Here is a 27,825-nt window from a genome sequence, read left to right as displayed (position 1 = left end):
GAGTGTTATTGGATTGGAGGAAGCTGGTAATTATTTTATTGACATGTGCTTCCGTTACTTTAGCAGGCCAGGAAGCAGGGAGATAGGCCTAAAATGTTCCAGTTTATTGGGGTCTAAAGTAGGTTTTTTATGATTGGGGAAACCCAGGCTTGCTTCCATCTTGCAGGTATCTCCGCGGATTTCAAAGAAGAATTAATAATTTGTCGAAGGGGATCAAGAATGGAAGTAGGTGCTTCCCTGAATTGAGCCGGTCTTAGGGGGTCTGCTGGAGAGCCCGATTTGACTTTTCCACATAATCTAGTAAAGTCCTCATAGCTGATATCCGGGATAGTCAAAAGTTTGTTAATACGCTCTGGTCTAATTTGAGTCATTTCACAGGTCAGAGCAGTCGGCGGGGCATTGGTGGCAAAGGATCTATATATTGTGCGTACCTTCTCAATTAAGAAGGTTGCCAGGTTCTCACAATAAGTTTTGGCGGTCAGAGCCTGTCTCGGCGTCTTCTTGGTGGTGAGGTCTTTCAGAATTTTAAAAATGACTTTGGAGGGAGTTGTACTGCTCCTGATCTCTTCAGCATAGTATGCGGCGCATGTTCTGCAAACCGCCCTATGATACGGTTTTTGGGCTGATGTATAAAGTTTTTTGGTTGCGGAGTCATACAATTTCCTCCATATCCTCTTTTGCAGGCACTCCTCAAGATTTTTAAAGAGTCATTGTACCACAGGTTATGTATGAAAGAGCCGCATTTAGACCAACTGGCCGGGATTAAGGCATCCAGAGCTTTTGTAATCCAGGCACAGAACATCTCATACCTTTCTTCGGTATTATCTCCCACATCCAAAGGATTAGATATGAGCAGGGCATGAAAGTCCTCCAGACGTAGTTTCCGCCAGGGACGTCTATGTACCGAGTGACTAGTCTGCCTGTTCAGGGTGTTTATTAAGGGTAGTGACATGCCTACAAGCAGATGATCCGACCAAGGGACCGGAATGGGTCTGTCTGAAATGGCCATCTCTAAATTCGAAAATATAGGGTCTAGTAGGTGGCCATCCCTGTGGGTGGGGCTCAGAACCAATTGGCGCAACTGGAAAGCAGCTAGATCCGCAAGAAGGCCATTGATCTTTTTGTCCAAGGTATTATCGAAATGGAGGTTCAAATCTCCAAAGATACTAAAGTGTGCCGTATTTACAGCCAAGGACCCCACAGTTTCCAGGAAAGCCGCTGAGAAGCCCCTATCATGCCCAGGAGGCCTATATACCAGAAGCCCAGAAATGGTCATCTGCCTGTCGTATCGGTATAAAATGGCCAGAGAATTAGCAGCACGGACGGTTGTCGCTGCCATGGTGGAAACTTTTCTGCCAATAGCGTCCAATCGTCTGCCATCTCAATCCGGAGGAGCTGTAACCGGAGACGAGGGGTTTCTTGCTTGTCATTGCGCTACTTGGCCTATAACAGAGTCAGCTTTTGGTTGACCTATGAGGCATGCAGGCAAATTTTGTCTGGTGCCTCATATTTTTTGTTGAGGTGGGGCAGGACTGCAGGAACAGAAGCAGGAGCTTTCATTACCTTCAATCTCTCTTGCCAAATGAAGTCAATGATTGGAATAATCCGTATCTGTTTCCTCGGCTGATCTTTGAAGTTGTATAAGAAACATTCATCCTTTTTTGTTTCCATAGGCAGGAGGAACCTTTGTGTTGCCCTTTCCATAAGAAGATGAAAACCTCCGATGTCAACTGGAGGAGAATCGATGGGAGCCAGAGTTGAAGGAGACGGAGTTTGTATCTGGTAATCGTCCCAATCCGTAAGAAGCAATCTGTTGTCCATTTCTCCTTCCTCCTTATCCTTGTCCGAGGTATGAACATCATGAGAATGATGAGAAGGCACCGGAGAAGGTGGTCTGGGTGACCTCAATGCAGAAGAGGAAGTTTGAGGGACAGGCGTTGGTGGAACAGACGAAGCCGATTCAGATGGAGGGAAACGGTGATCATAATCATCCAACATGAACTGTAAAATATTTAACAGAGCCAAAAGCATTTTTTCCGTAGGGATCGCATCTGTAGCTGGACCAACAGTCTCTGTGGAAGGATTGTTCTCCTGATCCTCCTCATGATATTTAATGAATAATTCTGAAGGGCTCCTGGCAGTGCAAAATCTGTCATCCTCTTCGGATTCCTCCTCATCCTCTCCATAATCCAGCAGCTGTTCAGGTAACTACAGCGGTACCTTAGTAGGGGAAATATGAAGTGGAGAGAGGGCCTCCAATGAAGATCCACGCCTGTGCAGCAAGGAAGATGCTGTTGTCAATGGAGGCAAGTGCGCAGACGTCGTAGATGGTGTAGAAGGTGTCGTGGCCGTAGACGCTGACCAAACCTGCAACGCTGTGCAAGAAGATAATTGTAGTGTTGACGAGGGAGCCGTCGACGCAGTCGTCATCGACGAGGCTGGTGTCAATGAGGTAATCGTCAACGACGAGGTAGCTGTCGACGACGAGGTAATCTTCGATGACGAAGCGGCTTTTGACAACGAGGCAGCCTTCGACGACGAGGCAGCCATCGACGAGGCAGCCGTCGATGAGGCAATGGTCAAAGAGACCCTTCTAATCTTTGTCATTGTCGAAGGGACGTCAACGGTAGATTTCAATTCCTTCATCAACAAAATTGGCTTCACGGAGACGGATACCAGCGTTGACGGTGATGATGCCGACGACATGATCATCTGAGGTCTCGGCGACAAGAAGGTGGCAGTCGACGTTGTAGCGTCGACGGTAGGCTTCATCGACGAAGATATCGTCGTCGATGCCGTTGACGAAGGTAACACTCCCCACATCAGATAAGGGGTTGTCTTGATCTTTAATCTTCTGTAGCCACAGAAGTAGACGTCCTTCTCTGAGGGTTTTTTGAGGGAAGGTTCTGCAGATCTTGCAGGCTCTCACCTGGTGATCAGGATACAAGCAATAAAAGCACTTCTTGTGGGGGTCCTCAGAAAACAGCCGGAGCTTCCCACAAGACTCACAAGGTCGAAAGAGAGATTTCTTAGATGAAGACATCATGAAAAGAAGAATTCCTGAAGGAAATTGAAAAGTACTGAGCAGAGCTCAGGGAGACTCCCTTAACACGACGTGCTGTAGAAAATCTGAGAGCCTGAGCCTCTGAGGAGAACATTCTGGAGGGTGCTGTCGCCTGATTGGCTGCAGTTAGGACTGTATATAATGACTTGGACAAGTCATAAATGTGGACGTTTTTTCCTTTTAGTTTCTGGCTACTTTACTTCCTGGTTCTATGTTACCTATGTTATGGTTATTCTGTGCATAATTATTGCTTTTGTATGTACCAAGGGACTCCACCCCGACGACAGGGAATGATTCAGGCATGTGAATATTTGAAAGATACCCCAATACTGGAGAACTACAATTTGGAAGTTTTGCTATTACAACATATTAAAAGTATATGTCCTACTTAATAATATACACCTACCGGCATTAGGGCTCAATAGGCCTTCCTTAGGGGAGTCTTATATATATTGTTAAGGAAAGTGGGGGCTTTACCATTGGTTTAATTGGGAAATTCGAGGTAGCCGTTTTAAAACTGCTCTTCCAGGCTGCAGTGGCAGGCTGGGAGACATTTTGTACTTTCTCACATGCAGGGTAGCGCAATCAGTGCTGCAGCATGAGTGGATACTCTAACTTGAGTGGACACTCTAACTTACATGCCCTCAGCACTGTTGGTACCATATACTAAGGGCTTATACGTAAGTCAGTTTATGCTCGTTTAAAAAAATAGCTAAAAACATTTCTGTTTAACTAATTAACATTACCTTACACCTCAAGGCTTGCGCCGGGAGACTTCTTGGAGTAGCTGTGCGCGTTATCAACTGCAATAACATAACATGCCAATTGAGGTTAGCCAATTTAACATACATTTTGAAATGGGTTAGAACACTGGCACTCAGGTCTGGTTAGGAGGCCGCAGTGCACTCTCAGATTTGAAAACCTAGCAGAATCAGTAAAAAACTTGGGGGGTGATCAAGCAAAAAGAGCCATTTCCTTACAGTTCCTTAACACCAATAGGTCCTGGACAGAAAGATTCACAAGTCAGTGACAGGTTACACTGGCTCTTAGCTTGCAACTGCATCTGTTCAAGCCATACCATATGTTCAAGCCATACCAGCTCAGTCTGAAGCACTGTCACAGGATGCCTATTATAAACTTTAACCATGCATCCGTCTTTCTTTGAGTTGTGCACAAGAGAAGCTGAGGCCAGGTTACACAACACTGTAATTGTATCCCTTGCCCACTGGGAACAATCTTGCTCGGGACTGAAATGAGATGGTACCTGTAGCTGCAGAGGATTTTCAGGTGTTCAGGATTAAAACCAGCAGCTTTCACAATCTTCAGGAGCCTGATACCGCGGTGAGAGACGCCAAGTAGCTGCACATCACTCCCATTCTCCCCCTAAAACAAGAGAAAGGATTTTCGTCAGAAGAGACACACTTGACAGTCAAATGGATCCAGTGAAGGGTTCAGTCTTGGTTGTAATGGGGCCATAGGATCTGTGGAATGGGGAACCTAGAGTTGATGGTTACCAAGCAGAGACAGACATAAGTGATAGCTGCTATGGTCCAGCAGGCTTTCTCTTGTGACTGTAAAGTTGGAATCCAGGAGGCTACTTTTAAAGTGATGTGAAGGCAAGCCCACTGTTTTAATGGAGGCTGATAATGTCCAGCAGAGGTCTTCTATCAAGGTGACAGGACATACACAGGGGATGGGTTGGTTTGAGGGTTGTTCGGTGCTCTCATGATGAGAGGACTGGAACAAGGTGAGGTAATGGCAGGCATATTCTACCACAGCTTCTCCACCACTGAAGGTGACAGGGAATAGGGTAGAGAGGATTTAGTGATGGCTGCTTTAGCCTGGAAGAGGGTGTGTAGCAATTCTAGATGGGTAGTAGATGCAAGATCATATTAATGATTGCTATGACTCATCTGGACTTTTCGTGCACTAATGGTGTCGGGGCAAATACGTATGCTGAAGATTGGTACTGGGGAAGGCACAAAGGCTATGCTGGTTTCCTACGGTGAAGTATGCATTAACTTCTTTAGACGACGACAAGGCATACTCACAGGTGATGGATGATACCTTTGATCTGATGGTGTTCCTTTCCAACATTCATGACAGGGCAGATACATGGGATTTGTGATGGACTCTCAAGTGCTTTACTTACTGTGACAGTGAAAAGACGTGAAAAATAGTTGGCCCAGTTATCGCGGGCAGCCACCACAATCCGTTTCTTTATACCCTCTTCCAAGATGGATTTTGCATCTGTCCCAACACGAAACTCGGCTGTGAGCAAGAGAGACCAAAGTCAGCATTTACCAAACCAAAGAGGCTTAACTAATGCATCCTCTAGACAGTCGTCTTAGTCTTAAGATGATAAATACCCCAACCAGACAGTGAGAAATTACAGCTGGTCATTAAAAAGTTTCAAACAATGGAAACAGAAACACATGATCTGGTACTACCAATAAAACAGAGTGCAGAAGTACCCCAATGGTCATAAAAGACCTTAGCCAATGAACGTCCCAGCTATAGGCGACTTCAACCAATAAGAGCCGAAGAAGCATGACAATCAACTTACGAAATGTCTCAGAAACAAATGATCGCCAACCATGAAATCTTTTAGAAATATCAATGGATGGAAAAGGGAGAGTAGAGATTTGAAGTAATAATCATCTCAACCAATGAGACAAAGCCATCAGAAAAATCAACCTATGAAATCATAGCACCCTTTCTTGCGAATGCCAATAAAGTAGAGTACAGAAGTATTTCATTGAGGAAGAGAAAATGTTCTCTAATTGGTAGTCTAAGCCACGAACGACCTAATGTGCAGCACTGTGCTAACTTTACTAATTTTATCTCGAATAAAAGAGCTTCAACAGTAAAACAAAGCCATCATAAATATTGTCATAAAAGAAAACAACGAGATTCTAAGCAACAATATATCATAGCAAAAACACAATTAAGCCAGCAGAATGCTATTCGATGATAATCGGATCCACGAGTCTGTGAGTATTAAAGTAACCACGCCAATAAAATGAAGCCTCTGTTAACCAATACAAATTGAGCTATGTGATTCTGAACAATTAAACATCCCCAGTGCATTTAAACCATCAAAATGTCATTAAATGAAAAAGGGGGCCGAGACTTTGGACAATGAAACATCCCCACAGCTGTACTTACACCATCATAAATGTTACACAGACACACATTTTACACCCCCATACAGAATTGTACCTGTTTTTTTGCAGTAAAATACTAGACTAGACTAACCTACCCGGACATGCAGGAAGCGTCAGATCATAATTAGAAGCCTATTAGCTTACGCTACTGGTCAGGGGAAATTAGTTTTTGCTCTTTGCTGCTTTAATTCTGAACATAGCCCGTGGAGGTTGTGTTTGGGGCTTGTCTTGCCATGACTGTCCAGCAATGAGGCAATCATTATCACATACATGCGCATGCGTGCCTCTGCCGAATTGAAGCGCTGAGGCACTTTGCAACCAGCAGTGAAGCCACAAATTTAAAGCATGAGTGCAGCTGCCTTTTCACCTACTAGTCTATGCACTCAGCCGATAAATCTTTCTGCTTAACCCTAATTAGCAGCAGTTCACCCACAAGATGCAGGAGTTTGAAGATACTCACACACGTTTACTGTGCGAGTGGCAAGTTCAAGGAACCCGGCCTCAAGGTCGTCTGCTAGGACTCTACACAAGCAGCACTTAAGGACAGCAACTTAAGTCCCAGATCAGTCCACAAGAACTTACTTTGCCTATTTGCCTCACACTCTGCTCCTCATTATGATGCCGAGTTGGGTTTAGCATAATTCCAGATGAAACTGAACTCAGAGGGTCGAGTCAAAGAAGGAAATGTGTCTTGTGGTGGAACTTTAACTCTTTAAACAGTATAGTAGCATCATGAGAGGAAGGTAGGTAATTCGCTTGGGCACTTGAAAAGGAGGAGGAAGTACATTTTAGGCATCACACCAATTCAGCGCTACAGGATTGTGTCGCAAGTGACTATTTAGAGGTGAAGTCATAGCAACAGGTTGTGCAGAAAAATTAGGTCTTCGTTTTTTTTAAGAATGATCAAATCCTTCATCTACTTACAAAAACGTCTCTATCTCTCCTTGTTACCAAGCAACAAATGTCAATTCTTTCCATTCTATTTGATCTTCTTGCACACCAGAAACCTTCTTTTTTCTGGACTCTCAATTGCACGTTCCTATTCATGTATGATGTTGGCAGTGTAATCTACAGAAAAGTCCTACTCTGTCCTCTTTGTCACAAATTATCTCACCTCTGTACATCACTCCGAACAAATGATTTCTCTTTCTTCTTGATCTTTCAGCAGTTTTTGGCATATCGGGTGCCGGACTGTACTAGCTGTCTCGACCTGCTTTTACTGTCTGGTTTTAGCCATACTGTTCTGTCATTGCTGTCCATGAATCTTTTTAATCACTCCTACATTGACCAATTATCTTTGAGCCTTTCTCATCACTACTGTGCACCAAAGAACACTGTGATGAGCCCGCTTATAGACTACTTCTCTCACTAATCTCAGCTCCTCTTTTGGTCCACGCTCTTACGTCTTAGTAAACAATTCCAACTGAATTGTATATATGGAAATCTGACACTGAATATATTTAAAAAAAACTTGTTTATGAAGTCATTTATATAACTAGGAGGCAGGAGCAACCGTTGCTAATAGTGGAAGTTCGTCAATGCTTCTTCAATGTCATTCAGTGCAGATTGTTTGTATATATTCAAGCGAAGGATAGCTTGATAGCTTCTTATTTGGTATTTATATTGGTGATACTGAAATTAGCGTCTTATTTGGTATTTATATTGGTGATACTGAAGGCAATCAATCAATCCATCCATCCATGCGTCCATCCATTCATGCATCCATCCATCCAGATACAGCTACTCTTGGCCAGAGGCACCTGTTGCTTCTATCAGATGCATGTGTTTAGCTGGAGCTGGCACGCGAGCAAAACTTTAGAATATTTTGCCTCTTGTACCATGCTTAGGACGCCAGGTGGACAAAAGCAGAGCTAAGGTCAAGGACCTTCATAATCTCAATTTGATCCTGGTCCAAGTGGAGAAGTTGGTCGGCCTTTGCAGACAATATGGTTTACTCAGTGTGATGCAAGCAACATTCTTATTATTGCAGATCGAAGAGCTTACATTTTCCCAGAGCATCTGGAAACTCAGAGATTACTGTTTCTATTCATTGAGAAGCCACTTGTAAAAAAAAGTGTTGGTTGACAGATGAATTCAGATGAAAAGAAGTCTATTTTAAAGGAGATACATGTATAGGAGAGGGTCCCCGTAAAGGTAGTGTATGCCAACGGGCCACACTAAAAAGTGATTAATTACAATTTAGAAAAAATATACAACGAAGTTTCCATTGGTAATAAGGTTTTATTACCAAAGGATAGAAGACAACAAATTATCTGTTTCAATACAAAATTTCATATATTGACAAAGCCCCAACGGGGAGGGGAGAAAGGGAGAGAGAGGAAAAGAAACTGAAGGAGAAAGTAAAGAAACAAATAGACACAGTATAAATAGTGACCAGGTTATTACAAGGTTAGTGACACTGTACGGAAAATTGACAATACAGAGGCCAAAATACGGCCAAAATCAGACAATTAATAAATAGTCCAAAACATCCAGCACATTTGATAATTCAAATTAATAAGGGTTGTGCCTGGTGTATCAGCAAAAAACAAACAGTCGACGTTTCGACCCCTAATAACAGGCTGGGTAAAGTCCTTTCACGGGGTCTTCATCAGGACGTCATACGGGGAAGGGGAAGGGGCCACACTGTGGGGGAAAAACATTTTGACTTTAATACATGGTAAAGACGGCAGTTTATCCAATAGTCTAAACCAAGTAATTAATTTAAAGCTATTACAGCAAAATTGAATTACCATGGGGTACGGCCTGGGGGGGCTCTGTACACAGAGTTGGCGCCACGCAATTAAGTCGCGGTCAGTCACTAATGGTCGAAAAATCAACAGGAGAGGAGAAAGTCAACAGTTAAATCTATACATGCGCTATGTCAAATTACATCTTATGGTAGGTAAAAGAAAGCACTAAGGGCCCTCTATTTAGCATTTAGGGCGGCCACAAGAGCAGAACAACAGATCTTGTTGCCACTCTCATAATCATAAGATAATAATTAATTAAATACTTAAATACCTCGAAACTCTGGCGAAATTATTACACCAGGAAACAACGAGTGGGGCACTCTTAGTGGAATGTGACCATTCGGACACGCTGAAATTAAGTAGGTGAAAAACTCGTGTTACTTAATACAGAAAATGATGACCCAAGAAATTCACGAATTAATTAAAGGCCAATATTGGCGAACTTACAAGAGATTGTTTTGTGGACAAGGTAATCAGAGGTCTCCGTCACCGTGGTAATGTGAGGAGCCGTCTGTTTGGAGAGACTGCTAACACGAAGGCGGGTAGGCGTGTGTTTATCAAATCCAACCTGCCATCGGAGAAATAATTAAAGAGAAGAGCTAGAGTATATACTTGAAAATTGCGTCAGACACAACCGTACACTATCGTACTGGGGCTCTTACTCACAAGAAATTGTGGTACGTGAGCTTTCCGTCTGGGTGTAAAGCCGATGTATTACTGCAAGGCTCCACAGAAGATAGAGATTAATTCACGGGGCTCGTAGTCCCTTGGTTCCTAAAAAAACGGGATAATGATTAATTTCGGAGCTCTAAGGAGCCGATAGGAGACGCCCGCCAAATATTCACTTACATTAGATTGACTGGAAAGCGTCTGCAAGGATCAGACCTGAGGGATGTCTGCAAGAATCCGGACAGCAACTCCGCAAAGCAGCAATGCGGAGTTTGTGGGCGGGGCCAGCTAATGTTGGTTCCATGAAAATGGAAGAAATACTCAAGGCTACCGCGGTGAAGGGTGATAGTTTAAGGCAGCGATATTAAATTCGTAGGGAGTGTCTGAACCCGCATAAAAAATATATATTATCACAGGATAAATCGGTGCGGCTCTCATCTATGAGGATGTCGACCACAACTGCAATTTACAACACCTAGATTGTCGTTTATTACAAATGGTGCTTCTCTCACACAGGAGGAAGTAGACCCATTCCTTAATTAAATACATAACTACAAAATTGAGTGGCATCACATATTTTAAGGAAAGTATTATGAAAAATGGGTGCATCTCTCACACAGGAGGATGAAAACCCGTTCAACCAATATGTCAAGAGACATGATTACAAGCTAGAGAGGGAAAACAACACATAATTTAAGACAGATCCTGAACCATGGGTGCATCTCACACGCAGGAGGATGAAAACCCATTTGACCAAAATTCAAAAAAGTGTGTGCCCAAGCATTCAAAAGGGTAAACTTCAGAGTTTCAGTATTGGGGTCAAGGTGTTCTAATAAGGGACATGTTAGATGGTTCAACCTAGCGCTGCCAGTTGTGATAGACTGCTATCCTGTTCATTCAGTCCGTTTTTTATGGAGTCCAGAAGTGACATCCATTTGGACTCCCGTGTATTCAGGATAGATAGGAGGTTACCTCCCCTTCTCCCGAGAGTCACCTTTTCAACAGCAAACCACCGCAGGTCGGTGACCAAATGGCCAGCTGTGAGCCAGTGGTCCACAAGGGGGGCGCCTGCCACTTTGCATCTCAGTCTACTACAGTGGGAAGAAATTCTAGCCTTGATTTTTTGTTGCGTCTGACCTACATACAAATGACTGCATGGGCAACGGATGATGTATATCACTCCAGTAGAATTACAATTGGTGTAGTGTTTGAGGGTATACGTACGTCCACGGTGGTCAAATGTTTTGGTCTGGATTGTGGTGTCGCAGGCAGTACATCCACCACATCTATAGTGGCCAATCACAGGGGGCAAATTCCAGAGGGATGTTAGAGTGGGTTGGCTCTCGCCTTCAAGGAAAGAGTGAACCACCATGTCCCTTATGTTTTTAGCTCTCTTAAAAGAGTGAAGGGGCAACTCTGTTTGGTTGATGACATCAGCCACCAATGGCCAGTTATGGTTGATGATCTTCTTGATGTCGTTACTGCGAGTTGAAAAGGTCGTAACACAAATCACGCGATCAGTTGTAGCACGTGAAGCGTCACTTGGATTAAGTAGGGAATCCCGGGGGTTATACCAAGCGCGCTTTCTTGCTCTCTTGACCAACCTAATTGGGTACCCCCGTGCTATCAAGCGTTCACTCAAGACCTCCGATTCTTTAAAATAATCGGCTCTTGTGGAGCAATTCCTCCTAACCCTGAAAAATTGGCCGACTAGCAGGTTATCTTTTAAACCCCTAGGGTGATGACTCTGGTATTGTAAAAGTGAATTACGCTCAGTTGGCTTCCTGAACAAGGTGGTGTGCAGATGATCTGATTCTGCGTAAATAGAAATGTCTAGGAAAGGTATAACTTCTTTGCTTGATTCCATCGTGAACTGGATCGCCGGATTTCGGGAGTTGAGCCAATTATGAAATACTTGGAGTTGGTCACCATCTCCGTCCCAAATACACAGGACGTCGTCTATGTATCTGACCCACAGGGGCAGATGTGCCTTAAACGGATTAGTAGCTGGAAAAATGTGCTGGTGTTCAAAATAATCCATGAAGATTATAGCCAGGTTTGGAGCGAAGGTGGCCCCCATCGCTACGCCCCTAGTCTGCAAATAAAAATGATCTTGAAAAATGAAAAAGTTTTGCATCATAGCAATTTCCAATAGTTGGATAATGAACTCAGTAGGGACCTGGAGAGGGGCAGTTCGAGTGTCTAAAGCCATTCTCATTATATCCAATGCTTCTTGTTGGGGGATGCTCGTATAGAGTGATATGATATCACATGTAACTAGGAGGGAACTTTCTGGATTAAAGGGTCGACCATCTATCAAATTAATGACTTGTGTGGTATCTCGTAAATAGGCTTTTGTATGGAGTGCGATGGGCTTCAGAAAAAAGTCAACATATTGACAAAGAGGTTCTAAAAGAGACCCACACCCAGAAACTATTGGGCGTCCAGGAGGTTGGCTAAGGTTCTTGTGTACCTTAGGTAAGGTATAAATTGTGGCCAGTCTGGGAAATTTTTGATTAAGGAACTCGAATTCCTGTTTGCTCAGAAACCCGGTATCCAAACCCTTTTGGGTCACCCTTAGGATGGTGTTAGCCAAATCACTTGAAGGGTCACTGGGTAAAAGACGGTAACTAATGCCATCTGATAGTTGTCTGTAGATTTCGGCTTTGTAATCAGAAAGATCTTGAACCACAATTGCACCGCCTTTATCCGCGGGTTTTATAACAACCTCTTTGTTGTTACTTAAATCCGCCAAAGCCTTCTTCTCTGTTTTTGGTAAATTCAACCTGGTAAATTTGGGCTCTTTGAGGGAAAGATCTATGGAGGAGGTCACAATATCCTCAAAGGCAAGGATCCGGCTATTCATGGCATATGTGGGTGGAAAAAAGGTTGAGGGGACCCTCAGGCCGGTAACCGAATTATTAAGTCTGGTGGTCTGATTTCGAAAGAAGTAGCGTAACCTTATCCTTCTAAAAAAACTATACAGTTCGGTTTTCAGCAGGAATTTGTTGACCGAAGCAGTGGGGACATAAGAAAGTCCTCGGCCGAGGACCTTGAGTTCAGCCTCCTGGAATTGATGTTTTGAGATATTAATCACTGGACTAGTGACGCTGGAAGTCACAGGAGCTGATGGAGTAGGCATGGTTACCATCTGTAGGTGTTCCTGCGTGTGGATATCTCCCCGTGTGTCTCGGGGCGAAAAGTGACCCGCTTCTGTTGCTTGCCTCGACCCCCTTCCCATCCTGCCTGATTCTGTTGGTGGCCTCTTGTAGGCCTCTCCTATACATGTATCACATAGCACCCAGGTCCCCGTGACTATATGGGTTTAACCCCCCTTTGTGTAACACTATCTGAGCAGGTTTGACCTGCGAGGTTCCATTTCCCTAAATTAAATTTAGCTATACCATGGTCGAATCCGAGTTACTTTCCTACACAGAGGAGTATATCAACCAGCTAACCAAAGACCTATCGTCCACTTTCTTATCTACCTCGGTCCCGGCCATTGACATCACCCTTAATGATAAGGTGGCCCGTTTGGAAAGATTAGAGAAAAAACTTATTCGAACAAGACTTCATGGACACCTTTTCACGAGATACTTGCAAGAGAATATAATCCCGGTGGGATTGCAAATCAAAATCGAGCCTGTGATATTTGTCGACGTACCTAAATTTAAAGAGGGATTTAGTTACGTGGCAAATAATTGCTCCCGGCACTGGATGGTGCTGGGAGTCGAGACAGCTGCAGAACAGGGAGTCTCCTTAAGCAAAGAGATCGCAGATCTGAAGGCCGAAATCTTGGGTGATAGTACACTCACCAAAGCCAAGGAGGCCATAGACCACTTGGAAGCAACCATAAAAGACTTCGACACTACGGCACAAACAAAGAAATTGGAGAAACTGGCACGTGATCTCAGAGTTTCCCTCAAAGAGCCCAAATTTACGAGGTTGAATTTACCAAAAACAGAGAAGAAGGCTTTGGCGGATTTAAGTAACAACAAAGAGGTTGTTATAAAACCCGCGGATAAAGGCGGTGCAATTGTGGTTCAAGATCTTTCTGATTACAAAGCCGAAATCTACAGACAACTATCAGATGGCATTAGTTACCGTCTTTTACCCAGTGACCCTTCAAGTGATTTGGCTAACACCATCCTAAGGGTGACCCAAAAGGGTTTGGATACCGGGTTTCTGAGCAAACAGGAATTCGAGTTCCTTAATCAAAAATTTCCCAGACTGGCCACAATTTATACCTTACCTAAGGTACACAAGAACCTTAGCCAACCTCCTGGACGCCCAATAGTTTCTGGGTGTGGGTCTCTTTTAGAACCTCTTTGTCAATATGTTGACTTTTTTCTGAAGCCCATCGCACTCCATACAAAAGCCTATTTACGAGATACCACACAAGTCATTAATTTGATAGATGGTCGACCCTTTAATCCAGAAAGTTCCCTCCTAGTTACATGTGATATCATATCACTCTATACGAGCATCCCCCAACAAGAAGCATTGGATATAATGAGAATGGCTTTAGACACTCGAACTGCCCCTCTCCAGGTCCCTACTGAGTTCATTATCCAACTATTGGAAATTGCTATGATGCAAAACTTTTTCATTTTTCAAGATCATTTTTATTTGCAGACTAGGGGCGTAGCGATGGGGGCCACCTTCGCTCCAAACCTGGCTATAATCTTCATGGATTATTTTGAACACCAGCACATTTTTCCAGCTACTAATCCGTTTAAGGCACATCTGCCCCTGTGGGTCAGATACATAGACGACGTCCTGTGTATTTGGGACGGAGATGGTGACCAACTCCAAGTATTTCATAATTGGCTCAACTCCCGAAATCCGGCGATCCAGTTCACGATGGAATCAAGCAAAGAAGTTATACCTTTCCTAGACATTTCTATTTACGCAGAATCAGATCATCTGCACACCACCTTGTTCAGGAAGCCAACTGAGCGTAATTCACTTTTACAATACCAGAGTCATCACCCTAGGGGTTTAAAAGATAACCTGCTAGTCGGCCAATTTTTCAGGGTTAGGAGGAATTGCTCCACAAGAGCCGATTATTTTAAAGAATCGGAGGTCTTGAGTGAACGCTTGATAGCACGGGGGTACCCAATTAGGTTGGTCAAGAGAGCAAGAAAGCGCGCTTGGTATAACCCCCGGGATTCCCTACTTAATCCAAGTGACGCTTCACGTGCTACAACTGATCGCGTGATTTGCGTTACGACCTTTTCAACTCGCAGTAACGACATCAAGAAGATCATCAACCATAACTGGCCATTGGTGGCTGATGTCATCAACCAAACAGAGTTGCCCCTTCACTCTTTTAAGAGAGCTAAAAACATAAGGGACATGGTGGTTCACTCTTTCCTTGAAGGCGAGAGCCAACCCACTCTAACATCCCTCTGGAATTTGCCCCCTGTGATTGGCCACTATAGATGTGGTGGATGTACTGCCTGCGACACCACAATCCAGACCAAAACATTTGACCACCGTGGACGTACGTATACCCTCAAACACTACACCAATTGTAATTCTACTGGAGTGATATACATCATCCGTTGCCCATGCAGTCATTTGTATGTAGGTCAGACGCAACAAAAAATCAAGGCTAGAATTTCTTCCCACTGTAGTAGACTGAGATGCAAAGTGGCAGGCGCCCCCCTTGTGGACCACTGGCTCACAGCTGGCCATTTGGTCACCGACCTGCGGTGGTTTGCTGTTGAAAAGGTGACTCTCGGGAGAAGGGGAGGTAACCTCCTATCTATCCTGAATACACGGGAGTCCAAATGGATGTCACTTCTGGACTCCATAAAAAACGGACTGAATGAACAGGATAGCAGTCTATCACAACTGGCAGCGCTAGGTTGAACCATCTAACATGTCCCTTATTAGAACACCTTGACCCCAATACTGAAACTCTGAAGTTTACCCTTTTGAATGCTTGGGCACACACTTTTTTGAATTTTGGTCAAATGGGTTTTCATCCTCCTGCGTGTGAGATGCACCCATGGTTCAGGATCTGTCTTAAATTATGTGTTGTTTTCCCTCTCTAGCTTGTAATCATGTCTCTTGACATATTGGTTGAACGGGTTTTCATCCTCCTGTGTGAGAGATGCACCCATTTTTCATAATACTTTCCTTAAAATATGTGATGCCACTCAATTTTGTAGTTATGTATTTAATTAAGGAATGGGTCTACTTCCTCCTGTGTGAGAGAAGCACCATTTGTAATAAACGACAATCTAGGTGTTGTAAATTGCAGTTGTGGTCGACATCCTCATAGATGAGAGCCGCACCGATTTATCCTGTGATAATATATATTTTTTATGCGGGTTCAGACACTCCCTACGAATTTAATATCGCTGCCTTAAACTATCACCCTTCACCGCGGTAGCCTTGAGTATTTCTTCCATTTTCATGGAACCAACATTAGCTGGCCCCGCCCACAAACTCCGCATTGCTGCTTTGCGGAGTTGCTGTCCGGATTCTTGCAGACATCCCTCAGGTCTGATCCTTGCAGACGCTTTCCAGTCAATCTAATGTAAGTGAATATTTGGCGGGCGTCTCCTATCGGCTCCTTAGAGCTCCGAAATTAATCGTTATCCCATTTTTTTAGGAACCAAGGGACTACGAGCCCCGTGAATTAATCTCTATCTTCTGTGGAGCCTTGCAGTAATACATCGGCTTTACACCCAGACGGAAAGCTCACGTACCACAATTTCTTGTGAGTAAGAGCCCCAGTACGATAGTGTACGGTTGTGTCTGACGCAATTTTCAAGTATATACTCTAGCTCTTCTCTTTAATTATTTCTCCGATGGCAGGTTGGATTTGATAAACACACGCCTACCCGCCTTCGTGTTAGCAGTCTCTCCAAACAGACGGCTCCTCACATTACCACGGTGACAGAGACCTCTGATTACCTTGTCCACAAAACAATCTCTTGTAAGTTCGCCAATATTGGCCTTTAATTAATTCGTGAATTTCTTGGGTCATCATTTTCTGTATTAAGTAACACGAGTTTTTCACCTACTTAATTTCAGCGTGTCCGAATGGTCACATTCCACTAAGAGTGCCCCACTCGTTGTTTCCTGGTGTAATAATTTCGCCAGAGTTTCGAGGTATTTAAGTATTTAATTAATTATTATCTTATGATTATGAGAGTGGCAACAAGATCTGTTGTTCTGCTCTTGTGGCCGCCCTAAATGCTAAATAGAGGGCCCTTAGTGCTTTCTTTTACCTACCATAAGATGTAATTTGACATAGCGCATGTATAGATTTAACTGTTGACTTTCTCCTCTCCTGTTGATTTTTCGACCATTAGTGACTGACCGCGACTTAATTGCGTGGCGCCAACTCTGTGTACAGAGCCCCCCCAGGCCGTACCCCATGGTAATTCAATTTTGCTGTAATAGCTTTAAATTAATTACTTGGTTTAGACTATTGGATAAACTGCCGTCTTTACCATGTATTAATGTCAAAATGTTTTTCCCCCACAGTGTGGCCCCTTCCCCTTCCCCGTATGACGTCCTGATGAAGACCCCGTGAAAGGACTTTACCCAGCCTGTTATTAGGGGTCGAAACGTCGACTGTTTGTTTTTTGCTGATACACCAGGCACAACCCTTATTAATTTGAATTATCAAATGTGCTGGATGTTTTGGACTATTTATTAATTGTCTGATTTTGGCCGTATTTTGGCCTCTGTATTGTCAATTTTCCGTACAGTGTCACTAACCTTGTAATAACCTGGTCACTATTTATACTGTGTCTATTTGTTTCTTTACTTTCTCCTTCAGTTTCTTTTCCTCTCTCTCCCTTTCTCCCCTCCCCGTTGGGGCTTTGTCAATATATGAAATTTTGTATTGAAACAGATAATTTGTTGTCTTCTATCCTTTGGTAATAAAACCTTATTACCAATGGAAACTTCGTTGTATATTTTTTCTAAATTGTAATTAATCACTTTTTAGTGTGGCCCGTTGGCATACACTACCTTTACGGGGACCCTCTCCTATACATGTATCACATAGCACCCAGGTCCCCGTGACTATATGGGTTTAACCCCCCTTTGTGTAACAATATTTTAAAGGAGGACTACTTATGGTGCTATCCAGAGAGCTAAGCACGACATCTTCTTTGACTGCTATATTTATGACTCTAATAATGAATGGGTGAATACAGAGGAATGGCTCACCTATTACCATTCACGCCACTGGAAATATCGAATAGGTTTGATGTATTCAGTGGTCTAGATGAATGTGACTGAAGTTTAATGAACAGGGTGGAAGACAGCGGAGGTGGAAATAATTGTAATATTGATGGAGCTAAGGAGGAAGAAGGTAGTAGATCTTTGAGGGCAGAAAATATTGTTACTGCAATTGGGGCTGGGGTTAATAGCAGCCCGTCTCCACCATTACCAGGGGGCAATTGTGGGTCACACGCTACATTAGTTTCATTAGTTTCATGGAATGTAGCGGGAGTGCGTGCAAAAATATGTGATCCTGATTGGAATAATTATGTGAACACTTTTGAAATTTGTATGTTACAGGAGACATGGGCTACGGACCAGGTCCATAGAGTGGGATATAAAACATATCAAATAGAGGCTGTACATTCAACAAGAGGACGAGCCTCAGGAGGCCTACTAATATGGATCAGTGTATCTATCAATATCGGTATAAAAATTCTAAATACCGATTCTTTAGATATACTTGGTCTGGAAATAACTACTGAGGACAAAAGGGTGATTAACCTTATAAATGTGTATAATAGTCCTCATCCCTCTCATAAGGTGTCGCCATGTATTGAAAAATTGGAGATTTTCATGGACACCCTAGAGCCAGATGCAAGTGTAATCCTATGTGGGGACATGAACTGTAATTATGAACCGATTACGGGTATGGTCAATTTGTTTGAAGATGAGGATATGGCCAATAAGATACCCCTCCTGACTGATAACGGAACTGTAGCCGGGTCTACATTAGCCCTTCAGATCACTAGGCTGTTAACAAGCCATGGTCTGAGGGCTTGCAATGGGCGTATGCCATCAGATAGCCCAAAAGCACCCACTTTCAGGAGGCGAGATTACAAAAGTAATCTAGATTATGTTATCATTTCCTTTGATTTGTGGCGATACACAACTGATCTAAAAGTTAAGGAGAGGTTTGACAGCGACCATTATCCCCTTGAAACTAGCTTCCTTACAAGCTTATTAAAGGGGTTGGGAAACATAGAGGGAGGTGACTTACAAGTACAGTTACCAACACTAGATAACATCATAGTTAGTAATAATCGAAGGGCTGTCAAATGGGCATATATATTGGAAAGAGAGGACCTCTTATCCAATATTTATCACACTTTTGTAAATACATTTGAATCGTACTGTCCACTAAGATGTGATTCTGGGGAATTTATCAAGTTACACAAGCTCCTCTTTAGTCAATTGTTAGACCTTTTAACAAAAAGATCAAAAAAAGGGACTGGTACAGCAAATGCAAAACCAGTCGGGAAACCCTGGTATAACAAGGAATGCCGTGCTGCTAAAACAGCTTTGATTGAGGCAATCAAAAGAAAAAGTCCTGAGGAAATTAAAGACAAAAGGAAATTATACAACAAAATATTGGTACAAGCAAAATCTTCTTGGGACAAGGAATTATGGTCCAGCATGCTACAAGCAGCTAAAACTAAGGACCAGAGGCATTTCTGGGAACTAGTAGCTAAGGGGAACAAACGTGAGAAGGGCTCTAGAGAGTTTTGTTTAGATGAGGCCACATGGGTAAAACATTTTACAATGTTGTATGCAGCTAAAACCACTGAGGTCATTTTGCCGGGTGAACCGACTTTAATCCAGTCAGTAAATCCAAAGCCACCGATAGTCTTTGACTTACACGAAACTGAGCAAGCACTTTCTTCAGTCAAACAAGGGAAGGCACCCAGACTTGATAAAGTCCCAGGTGATCTTTATTTGCATAACACTGATGTCTGGGCACCATATTTAAACCATTTATTCAATGCTATTGCGGCTGGTGACCAAACTTCAGACACCTGGGAAGGAGCAGAAATTATCACTATTTTTAAAAAGGGTGATAGAGGCGATCCAGCTAACTATCGCCCTATTAGTCTATTAGGGCCCGATGTAGGTCGGTCGGTAACGGCCGAAAATCGGTATTTTCGGCCGTTACCGACCGGTATTTGAGCTTTGATATGTAGGGCCACTTATTTTACAGATTCGGTAAATTTACCGATCGGTAAATTTACCGAATCTGTAAAATACCGAATCGGTATTATTACCTATTCGTTAAATTTGATATGTAGGTGGGACTCTTCTGAGTCCCACAACTCTTACCGAATCTGTATTTTACCATCAAATATATTTGATGGTAAAATACCGATTCCGGTGTGCATGCACATCTGTGCATGCACACCTGTGCCATATGACAGGCAGACCTGCCCTTAGGGCAGGTATGCCTGCCACATGGCCCCCAAACCATTTTTGGGGGTGCTAGAGGGTGTCAAAGTGACACCCCCTGCACCCTTGTCAAAATCGGTATTTACCGATTCGGTAAATACCGACCGGTAATGCCCCATTCATTCCTATAGGCTTCAAAGCCCATAGGAATGAATGGAGCATTACCGGTCGGTATTTACCGAATCGGTAAATACAGATATTTACCGATTCGGTAAATGGAACATCTGGATGTTCCTACACACCCCCCCTTCTTATTTACCGATTCTTTAATTACCGAATCGGTAAAATTCGGTAATTAAAAATTGGTAAATGATTCCTACCTACATCTGGCCCGTAGTCTTTTAGATATAACTCAAAAGATATATGCCAGGCACATATTAAATCGTATAAACACCGGGTTAGATGAAGAACTAGTTTTATCAAAATACCAGGCGGGGTTTAGGGAAAAAACTGGGACCATAGACCAGGTACTAAGGCTATGCTGCTTGTATTGGAAATATGTCATCATCCGCAAAGGCCACCTGTATGTGACCTTTGTGGATCTACGAGCAGCATTTGACCTGATACCTCGTGATTTACTTTGGAAATCCTTGGAAAGGCAGGGACTACCTGGGGGGACTCCTAAAACTGGTGATGGACCTGCATCAGGAGAACTATGCTAAGGTTAGGTGGGGCCCAAATGGGGAACTTACAGACCCAATCCCAATAAAAAGAGGAGTACGCCAGGGATGCGTACTGGCTCCCACACTTTTCTCCCTCTTTGTCAACGACATTGCGGCTTACATGGAGAACTGTGATAATGATTCGCCTCGACTGGGAGGGGAACGGGTACCGTCCCTCCTTTTTGCGGATGATACGATTCTCATATCACAAACCCCTCGGGGCCTTCAAATTTTATTAGATAGGTTCCAGCAATATTGTACCTTAAAAGGGTTGGAAATTAACATAAAAAAAACCAAATATATGGCACTAAACCCGCATAAAAGCTTTAAAAAAAATTAATGTTAAACGGTCATAAGCTTGACTATGTACAGAGCTTTACGTATTATTAGACTCGTCAATGGGATGGAGACCACAGCTAGAAAAATCAAAAATAGTGTTCAAACAAAACTGTCTTTCAATATTAAAAAGATATAATAAATGTGTGAACAAGGCAGTTACTCCAGCACTAGAGATTTTTAGATACAAGGTTCAATCAGCTGTTCTGTATGGAGCTGAACTATGGGGACCAGTATGTAGGAAAACCTTTGAAACACTGGAGAACAAGTTTATTAGGGGATTACTAAAAGTACCCACTAATACCCCATTGGTACCATTATTTTTAGATTTAAACATTAAGCACACTGACCATCATGCTATGTTGAGACCATTATTATTATGGGTTAGATTATGGACAACCCCTGAACTGACTGACTACAAAAATGGGTTGAAATAAGTATTGGACCTAGACAGTGGTAACCAAATTTTTTAGTTCAAACATGTAAGAGTCTGGTTATCCAAACTAGGTCTAACCCACTTCTGGAGTGAGCCGGAGTCCTTAATTATGGCCTCCAAGAAAATTGTTAAATTGTCCTTTTGGTCTTATGTGAGCCATGACTCTGCGTATGTTAGAATGCATGGCCCTTTGACCCCAAAAATTTTTATGGTTAAAAATGTGGCTTGTTTTGAATCATTTCTTGATGAGATTCAGCCGCCATTGGCCAAAACCTTGTACCTAAAATACAGATACGGAACACTGAGAACTAAGGTAATTGAGAAAAGCTGGGGGAAGACAAACAGTGACTACTGCACTTTATGTTCTAACAATATGAGGGAAGACGTTTTTCACATATTGTTTTTTTGTCCCAGCTACGGTAAAGCCAGGAAAAAATGGATAGTGCCTTTATGTCGCATTATTGGCTTTAGATCCCACAAGGAAGCTGGTAGAATTTTAAAAACGGATACCAGCCAAGTAATTGTGTTTGGAATTAGTAGATTTCTTCTGGCTGTATATTTTATTAGACTGAAAATGTCCCTCCCATTTTAAACAGTATACCATATGTATTGATCAAACCACGGATTACGTTTTTTCGTATTTTTTTTTTGTTGCTAATTTTAAATTTTATGCCCTGGCTGTTATAAACTTATTTAATGTCTTTTTAACTTTGTAATAATGTTTTTTAACTATTTATTAACTTCGTGATAATTCTATATTATAATAGATTGTTCCAAAGCGATGACGCGTAGTATTGATTACTGGTTCTGTGTGTAATGTTTTTTATGATTGTATTATTGTATATCTTTTATGTTGCAACGCAACGAAATAAAGATTTTTGAATTGAATTGAATGGGTGAAGGTATGGAGCTTATGTTTCAGTAGCCATGCTCAGATTTGATGAAGTATGACAATGAAGGTTCACGACTGGTCTGAATAATTCCTTCATATTCTTCTGAACATGACTGAAACTCAAATTAATTTGGTGCTTTTTCATTGTTACTAGCATTATTTGCAGTCTGTGCACTTTGAGAAGCAATAGGTTCATCAGTCGCCTAAATAATTTGTTATTTAACTCCACCTGGAAAGTCACAACAGTCTCTAACAAAGTTTAACCGTGGCGGCAATCCCGCTGTGGTGCAGCAGTTTAGCGGAGTGGGCGGGGCTGCCTCAGCCAACGGACATGCGCAGCACTACGGAGGTAGTGCTCACGATGGCCGTTGGCTGACAGAAGCATGGAAAGGGTTAAGAAACACTGTTGCCCACCTCAATGCCCTGCTGCTTATAGACCATGACAGAGAGAACACGTAAGCTGAGTCTCCAAGCCACCATACAGCTCTTCCATGCACCCTACTCCAGCGGCAGTTCCTCCTGGCAGGCTGGCAGCCTGACGGCCAAAAGTAGGCACCAAACAGCACCGACAAAAACACACCTTCATGGGGTCACAGCCCCAGTACTTATACAGCATTTTCCTTTGTCTGTTCGTGACACCGGGCTTGGGGAACCAGCCTGAACTGGTTCTGGTTTGTTTTTTTGGAGCACTCTGTTTACAGGGCTCCTCTTTCCCATTGTTAGGTGGGGGCTCGGTCATCAGACCACCATAGGGGGGCGGAGCCAGCATTCACCCAGGCAGGCACAGACCTATTCAGGGTCAGGGACTACTCCTCCCACTACTCCAAATGCAGATCCCCTACTCAGCCTAGCGCTGTCTCCCCCTGCCCTTCCTGGAGCCACACACACCTCACCAGCCCCTGTCACTCTAAAGCCAGAAATGCAATACACATCAGGCAGGCAGACACATAGCCCACAGAAATGCCAACTTCTAAAAGTGGCATTTCTAAAATAGTGATAATAAATCTGCGCACACCATTGCACAGCATTTGATATTACTATTCCAACCATACCAAACGTGACCCACGCTGCTCCTCTCATATCAGGAATTACCACTGAAACACTTATCAGGGAATCCCCAATGCATTCCTATGAGAGGGCAGCCTCACAGCAGTGAGAAACCAAAAGGGCTGTTTGTCACTACCAGGACATGTCACACACCACTCACAGTACATGTCCAACCTTTTACTTACAATGCACCCTGCCCACAGGGCTAGCTAGGGCCTACCTTAGGGGTGACTGACATGCAGTAAAAAGGGGGTGACAGACATGGCACACACTTTAGGTGCCACGTCACAGTGGCAGTAACACTGCGCGCAGAGGCCTGAGACAGGTTTGAAAGGCTACTTTGGTGGATGGCGCAATCAGCACTGCAAGCCAACTAGTAGCATTTAATTAACCGGCCATGGGTATCAGAGATATTACTTTACAAGGGACTGACAGGTAAATTAAATATGCCAAACAGGTGTCGACCAATCTTACCATGTTTACTACAGAGAGCAGACACACTTCACACTGAACATCAGTGCTAAAGTGTCCAGAATCCTAAAACCACCAACGGCATGTCACAAAAAAAGCTAGGAGGAAGGGAAAAAGTTCAGGGATGACCCTGCAAATAGCGCCAAGTCCAACAATGAATAATCGAGCCATGAGAAATTTTCAAAATGTAACCCCGCAGTCAGATGGCGAACACACTTATTTAGTCATTTACAAGCAGAGACTAAAAGGACTGGTTGTAAATCAACAGGATTTCTCAATAGGCCAGGACCTTTGAAAGCCCAGTGCTTTTGGCCAGAGTCTAGAACATGTTAGGAGTGACGGATTCTGCTTTAGCCCCAGTCCCCGTCAAAATCCCAGCTCATCTACATTTCCCAACCATCATCCTATTGCACAATAATCTCCTTTACCTTTCTCTATAAACCATATGGCATCTAATAATCTACAGTCAGCTCTTACCCAACAAGTCTTTCATTTTGCGTCTCTCCTCTTTTGAGATTCGGAAGCACGACTCTGAATAGGTATCCCGCATGATCTAGAGTAAAGAAACAGGAAGGTAAGGGTGGGTGCATACTGCACCGGAGAGGATAGCCATGTGTCTTACAGACTCAACGATCATGCCCTGTCACTGTGAAATTTAGGTGGAATTATTGTGTGAGTTTGATAGTGGAGGAAGGCATTGAATTGAAAGGATTGGAACCTGAAGTCCTTCAATGCTGTGTAAATGTATTTAACCACACACAAGTGTGTCACAGACCTTATTAGCAGAGTAAAAGTGAAGTTCAGATTTCATTCCCGGTCTTAGTGAACCTCTCAGCTGAGATTACCAGAAAATGATAACAGAAAGAAAAGAAGAGATAAATGGAGAGAGGATAAAAGACCTCTGCAAAGATGCTACAGAGATTTCCTACTCCCTCTAGGTTATCCCTTATTGGATGGGAAATCTCCTCATCCCACAAGTACCCTTAAATGGAAGACAGAATGGCTATTGATCTACTTTTGGATGCATCCTTGATGCAGCTCACACACGTCTAATTTTGGGAAAGTAATCAGTCATTTCGGCTGTTTTCTGCGCATGATGAAAAAACCTCTCTCAACATTTTTGATCTGCAAGCTAGGACCAACTGTTACAATCTTCCTATGAGTAGTCAAGAACCCAGCAGGCTTGGCCTGCCTGGCTACAGAAAGGGACTATGATTTGGGAAGCTAGAGAAATGCCAGCTGAGAATACCAGATGATAGAGAGCAATGGAGAGTTTTAGGAGGGAAATGATGTAAGATGAGGAACCCACCCAAAGACTATAAGAAGTCTAGAATCATCTTGGAGATGAGTGAAACAAATGGGAGCTGTAGATGAGACCAACTTACTTGTTCGCACAGTAGATTCAGACAGTATGGTTGGGTGAATTTCTCTCGTGGGTAAAAAACCTGCATTGAAAGGAAACGATGATTGTGAGAATTGGGCCATCAGTGGCTGATGTGATATCAATGACAAAAGGATAACTGAGCAACAGCAGGCAGTAGCACAGAAAGAAAGAAGGTGACGTTAGACAGCAGGTGTCAGGCACATTCAGACTCATGATCAACTTGCTCCTGGCATGCACGACTTACAGGTCTCCTTGTTAATTCTTGCTCACATTACCCGCACCACTGGCTGAGAATAAGGAGGGGGTCCATTTACAATTAAGTTTGATGTCTCTTGCCTATAGCTGGGGCAGCCTGCCCCTACACAATTGTAATGTGATGCACTAATGAGGTTCAGATGTACTTTGTTAACCCCTAAACCAGAAGACTGACTGTGCAACCCTAGAGGTGGGAGCGGCACCAACTAGGACAAGTTTACATCTGCAGGTTTCTGACCTACCTTGGAGTAGACAAGGTAGGACTTGTCTTCTCAAACATAGCTTTTTTCTCTGAAGTCCTTCCTAGGAATCTTTGTTCAAGTGGTAAATACAATAAATGTGTTTCAAGCAAAGTAAGCAAAGACAGATTTAGACAAATACAGAGCTATAACCTTTTCTCTGCTAAGCACTGAAATGAATCCCTCCCATAACAACAAAAACAAAACTTTTCAATGTCGGGGCACACAAAACATGTGTCATTATTGTTCTGGATTTGTTCAAGATCTCCATAAAGATATTTGGCTAAATGTCTGTCAGTGGTATGTGCTTTGGGAAATTTTATTTTTAGAAGCAGGGCAGATAAAGCTCCCACTGTAAATTATATATGGCTGTACATGTTTGCCTACCGAAAGCTATGAACAACAAGAAAAAAAGAAAATGGCCATATGAAGAATCCCCAAAGCAAAACTGCTCATGTTTTTTTTGATAATCAAGTTTATTGTTTTTTTTAGAGAACAAATCACGAGATACAGTGGCAGCAAAATCAAGCACATTATTTAGAGAAAGTACATTTGAAGGAAAGACGACAAAGACTTGTAAGGCACTTTTGGAGTGAGTAAAGCACTTGCTTATAAACATTCTTGTACCAGACGCACTCGCGCCCCTTAGGGCATTATGTTGAACCAGTTGCCCCATAACTTGCCAAAAAGCTTGGGGCATCCTCGGGCCTCAAAGAGGGTCTCCTCCTGAGTTCCACACCAGTCCACTCCCCGTCTCCATTTCCGCGTGTTAGGTGGCTTGGCCTGGGACCAGAGTGCCGCTATATTGCGCTTTGCCACCGCCGTTCTTAGGAAGCACTTATCGGCCCAGGAACCATCGAGGCCGTCAATCACACCCAGGATCAGGAGTAGCAGGTCATGGGGAACCTCCCACCCCAAGGTTTGTGTAAGTTCTAGTTCCACCCCCACCCAAAATGGTGCAAGGACGGGGCATTGATAAATCATGTGGTAGAAGTCCTGGGGTGCTGGGGTGAGGTATGCCGTATGGAGGTAATAGAGTTGGACTAGATGCAACTTGGAGGAGGTCATTAAGGTCTTGGGAGCCATGAGAGCGTCCCTCCAGTCTGCATCCTCCAGGGGACCCAGCCACCCTTCCCAGCGGGTACGTAGCAAGTCCAGGGATGCGGGCCATTGTTCACTAAGGAGCGGTAAATGGGCAACACCCCCTTTGCCCAGGTTTCCCATCATCACTTGGGCCTCCAGGGGACTGAATTCCAGGAAGGATGTGGGAGACGGAATATGTACTCGGAGGGCATGCCTTAGCTGTAAATATTTATAAAATTGGGAGGAGTGGAGGGAGTAGCGTTGCTGTAAATTTGCAAACGATCTGATGTGGTACCCTACCCAAACGTCTCCTAAAAGCGAGATCCTGATGTGGTCCTATCGACGGAAGTGTCGGAGGGACGAGATCTCCTCCAGCCAAACACCACTCCATAGAGGCGTCTGCCTTGTGAGTTTCTGGACACATTTTGTGTGGCGTAGGGCTGTGCGCCAGGCCATAAGTACCGTTCGGATGACGGGGGGAAGGGCCTGTGGCACGGGGGTCCCATACAGGTAGGATTGGAGCTGTGGGAAGTCCAGTGACCGTTGTTCCACCCGGTACGCCGGGTCGGACCAGTCGCCCGCAAACCAGTCATGGATCAGGATGAGCATCGTGGCCAGGTAGTAGAGGTGGAGATTGGTTACTCCCATGCCCCCATCATAGGGAGGTATGTGGCAATGTGTCAGGGACAGTCGTGGCCTCCTGCCTCCCCACAAAAACTGGGTAAGGGCACTGTCTATTTCCCGAAACCAACTCCCTGGGAGATGAAGGGTAGTATTATGTACGAGGGAGGACCATCATTGTAAAAAGTACTTTTATACAAGGACAAGGGAACCCAAAGGTAATTCGGTAGGGACCTTGGGTAGCATCATATTATAGAGAACAGTGGTCCCTAT

At 43.5% G+C, this 27,825-nt stretch overlaps 1 protein-coding gene across 2 annotated transcripts in view; it reads right to left on the bottom strand.

Annotated features, from left to right (window-relative positions):
• MYO15B (myosin XVB) overlaps nt 1-27,825 on the bottom strand; it is an 810,836-nt gene that overhangs the window by 301,503 nt on the left and 481,508 nt on the right. For both annotated transcript variants that reach the window (XM_078654532.1, XM_078654533.1), the window contains 4 exons: nt 25,356-25,415; nt 24,448-24,523; nt 5,217-5,335; nt 4,329-4,447 (listed from right to left, as the gene is read on the bottom strand). In XM_078654532.1, the coding sequence (XP_078510658.1) occupies nt 4,329-4,447; nt 5,217-5,335; nt 24,448-24,523; nt 25,356-25,415 (374 nt within the window). The remainder of the gene's footprint in view (nt 1-4,328; nt 4,448-5,216; nt 5,336-24,447; nt 24,524-25,355; nt 25,416-27,825) is intronic.

The sequence above is a fragment of the Lissotriton helveticus genome, chromosome 7 (genome assembly GCF_964261635.1).
Source record: "Lissotriton helveticus chromosome 7, aLisHel1.1, whole genome shotgun sequence".
Lineage (NCBI taxonomy): Eukaryota > Metazoa > Chordata > Amphibia > Caudata > Salamandridae > Lissotriton > Lissotriton helveticus.
Note: the sequence above shows the minus strand (reverse complement) of the source record. Positions and strands in the feature narration are given on the sequence as shown.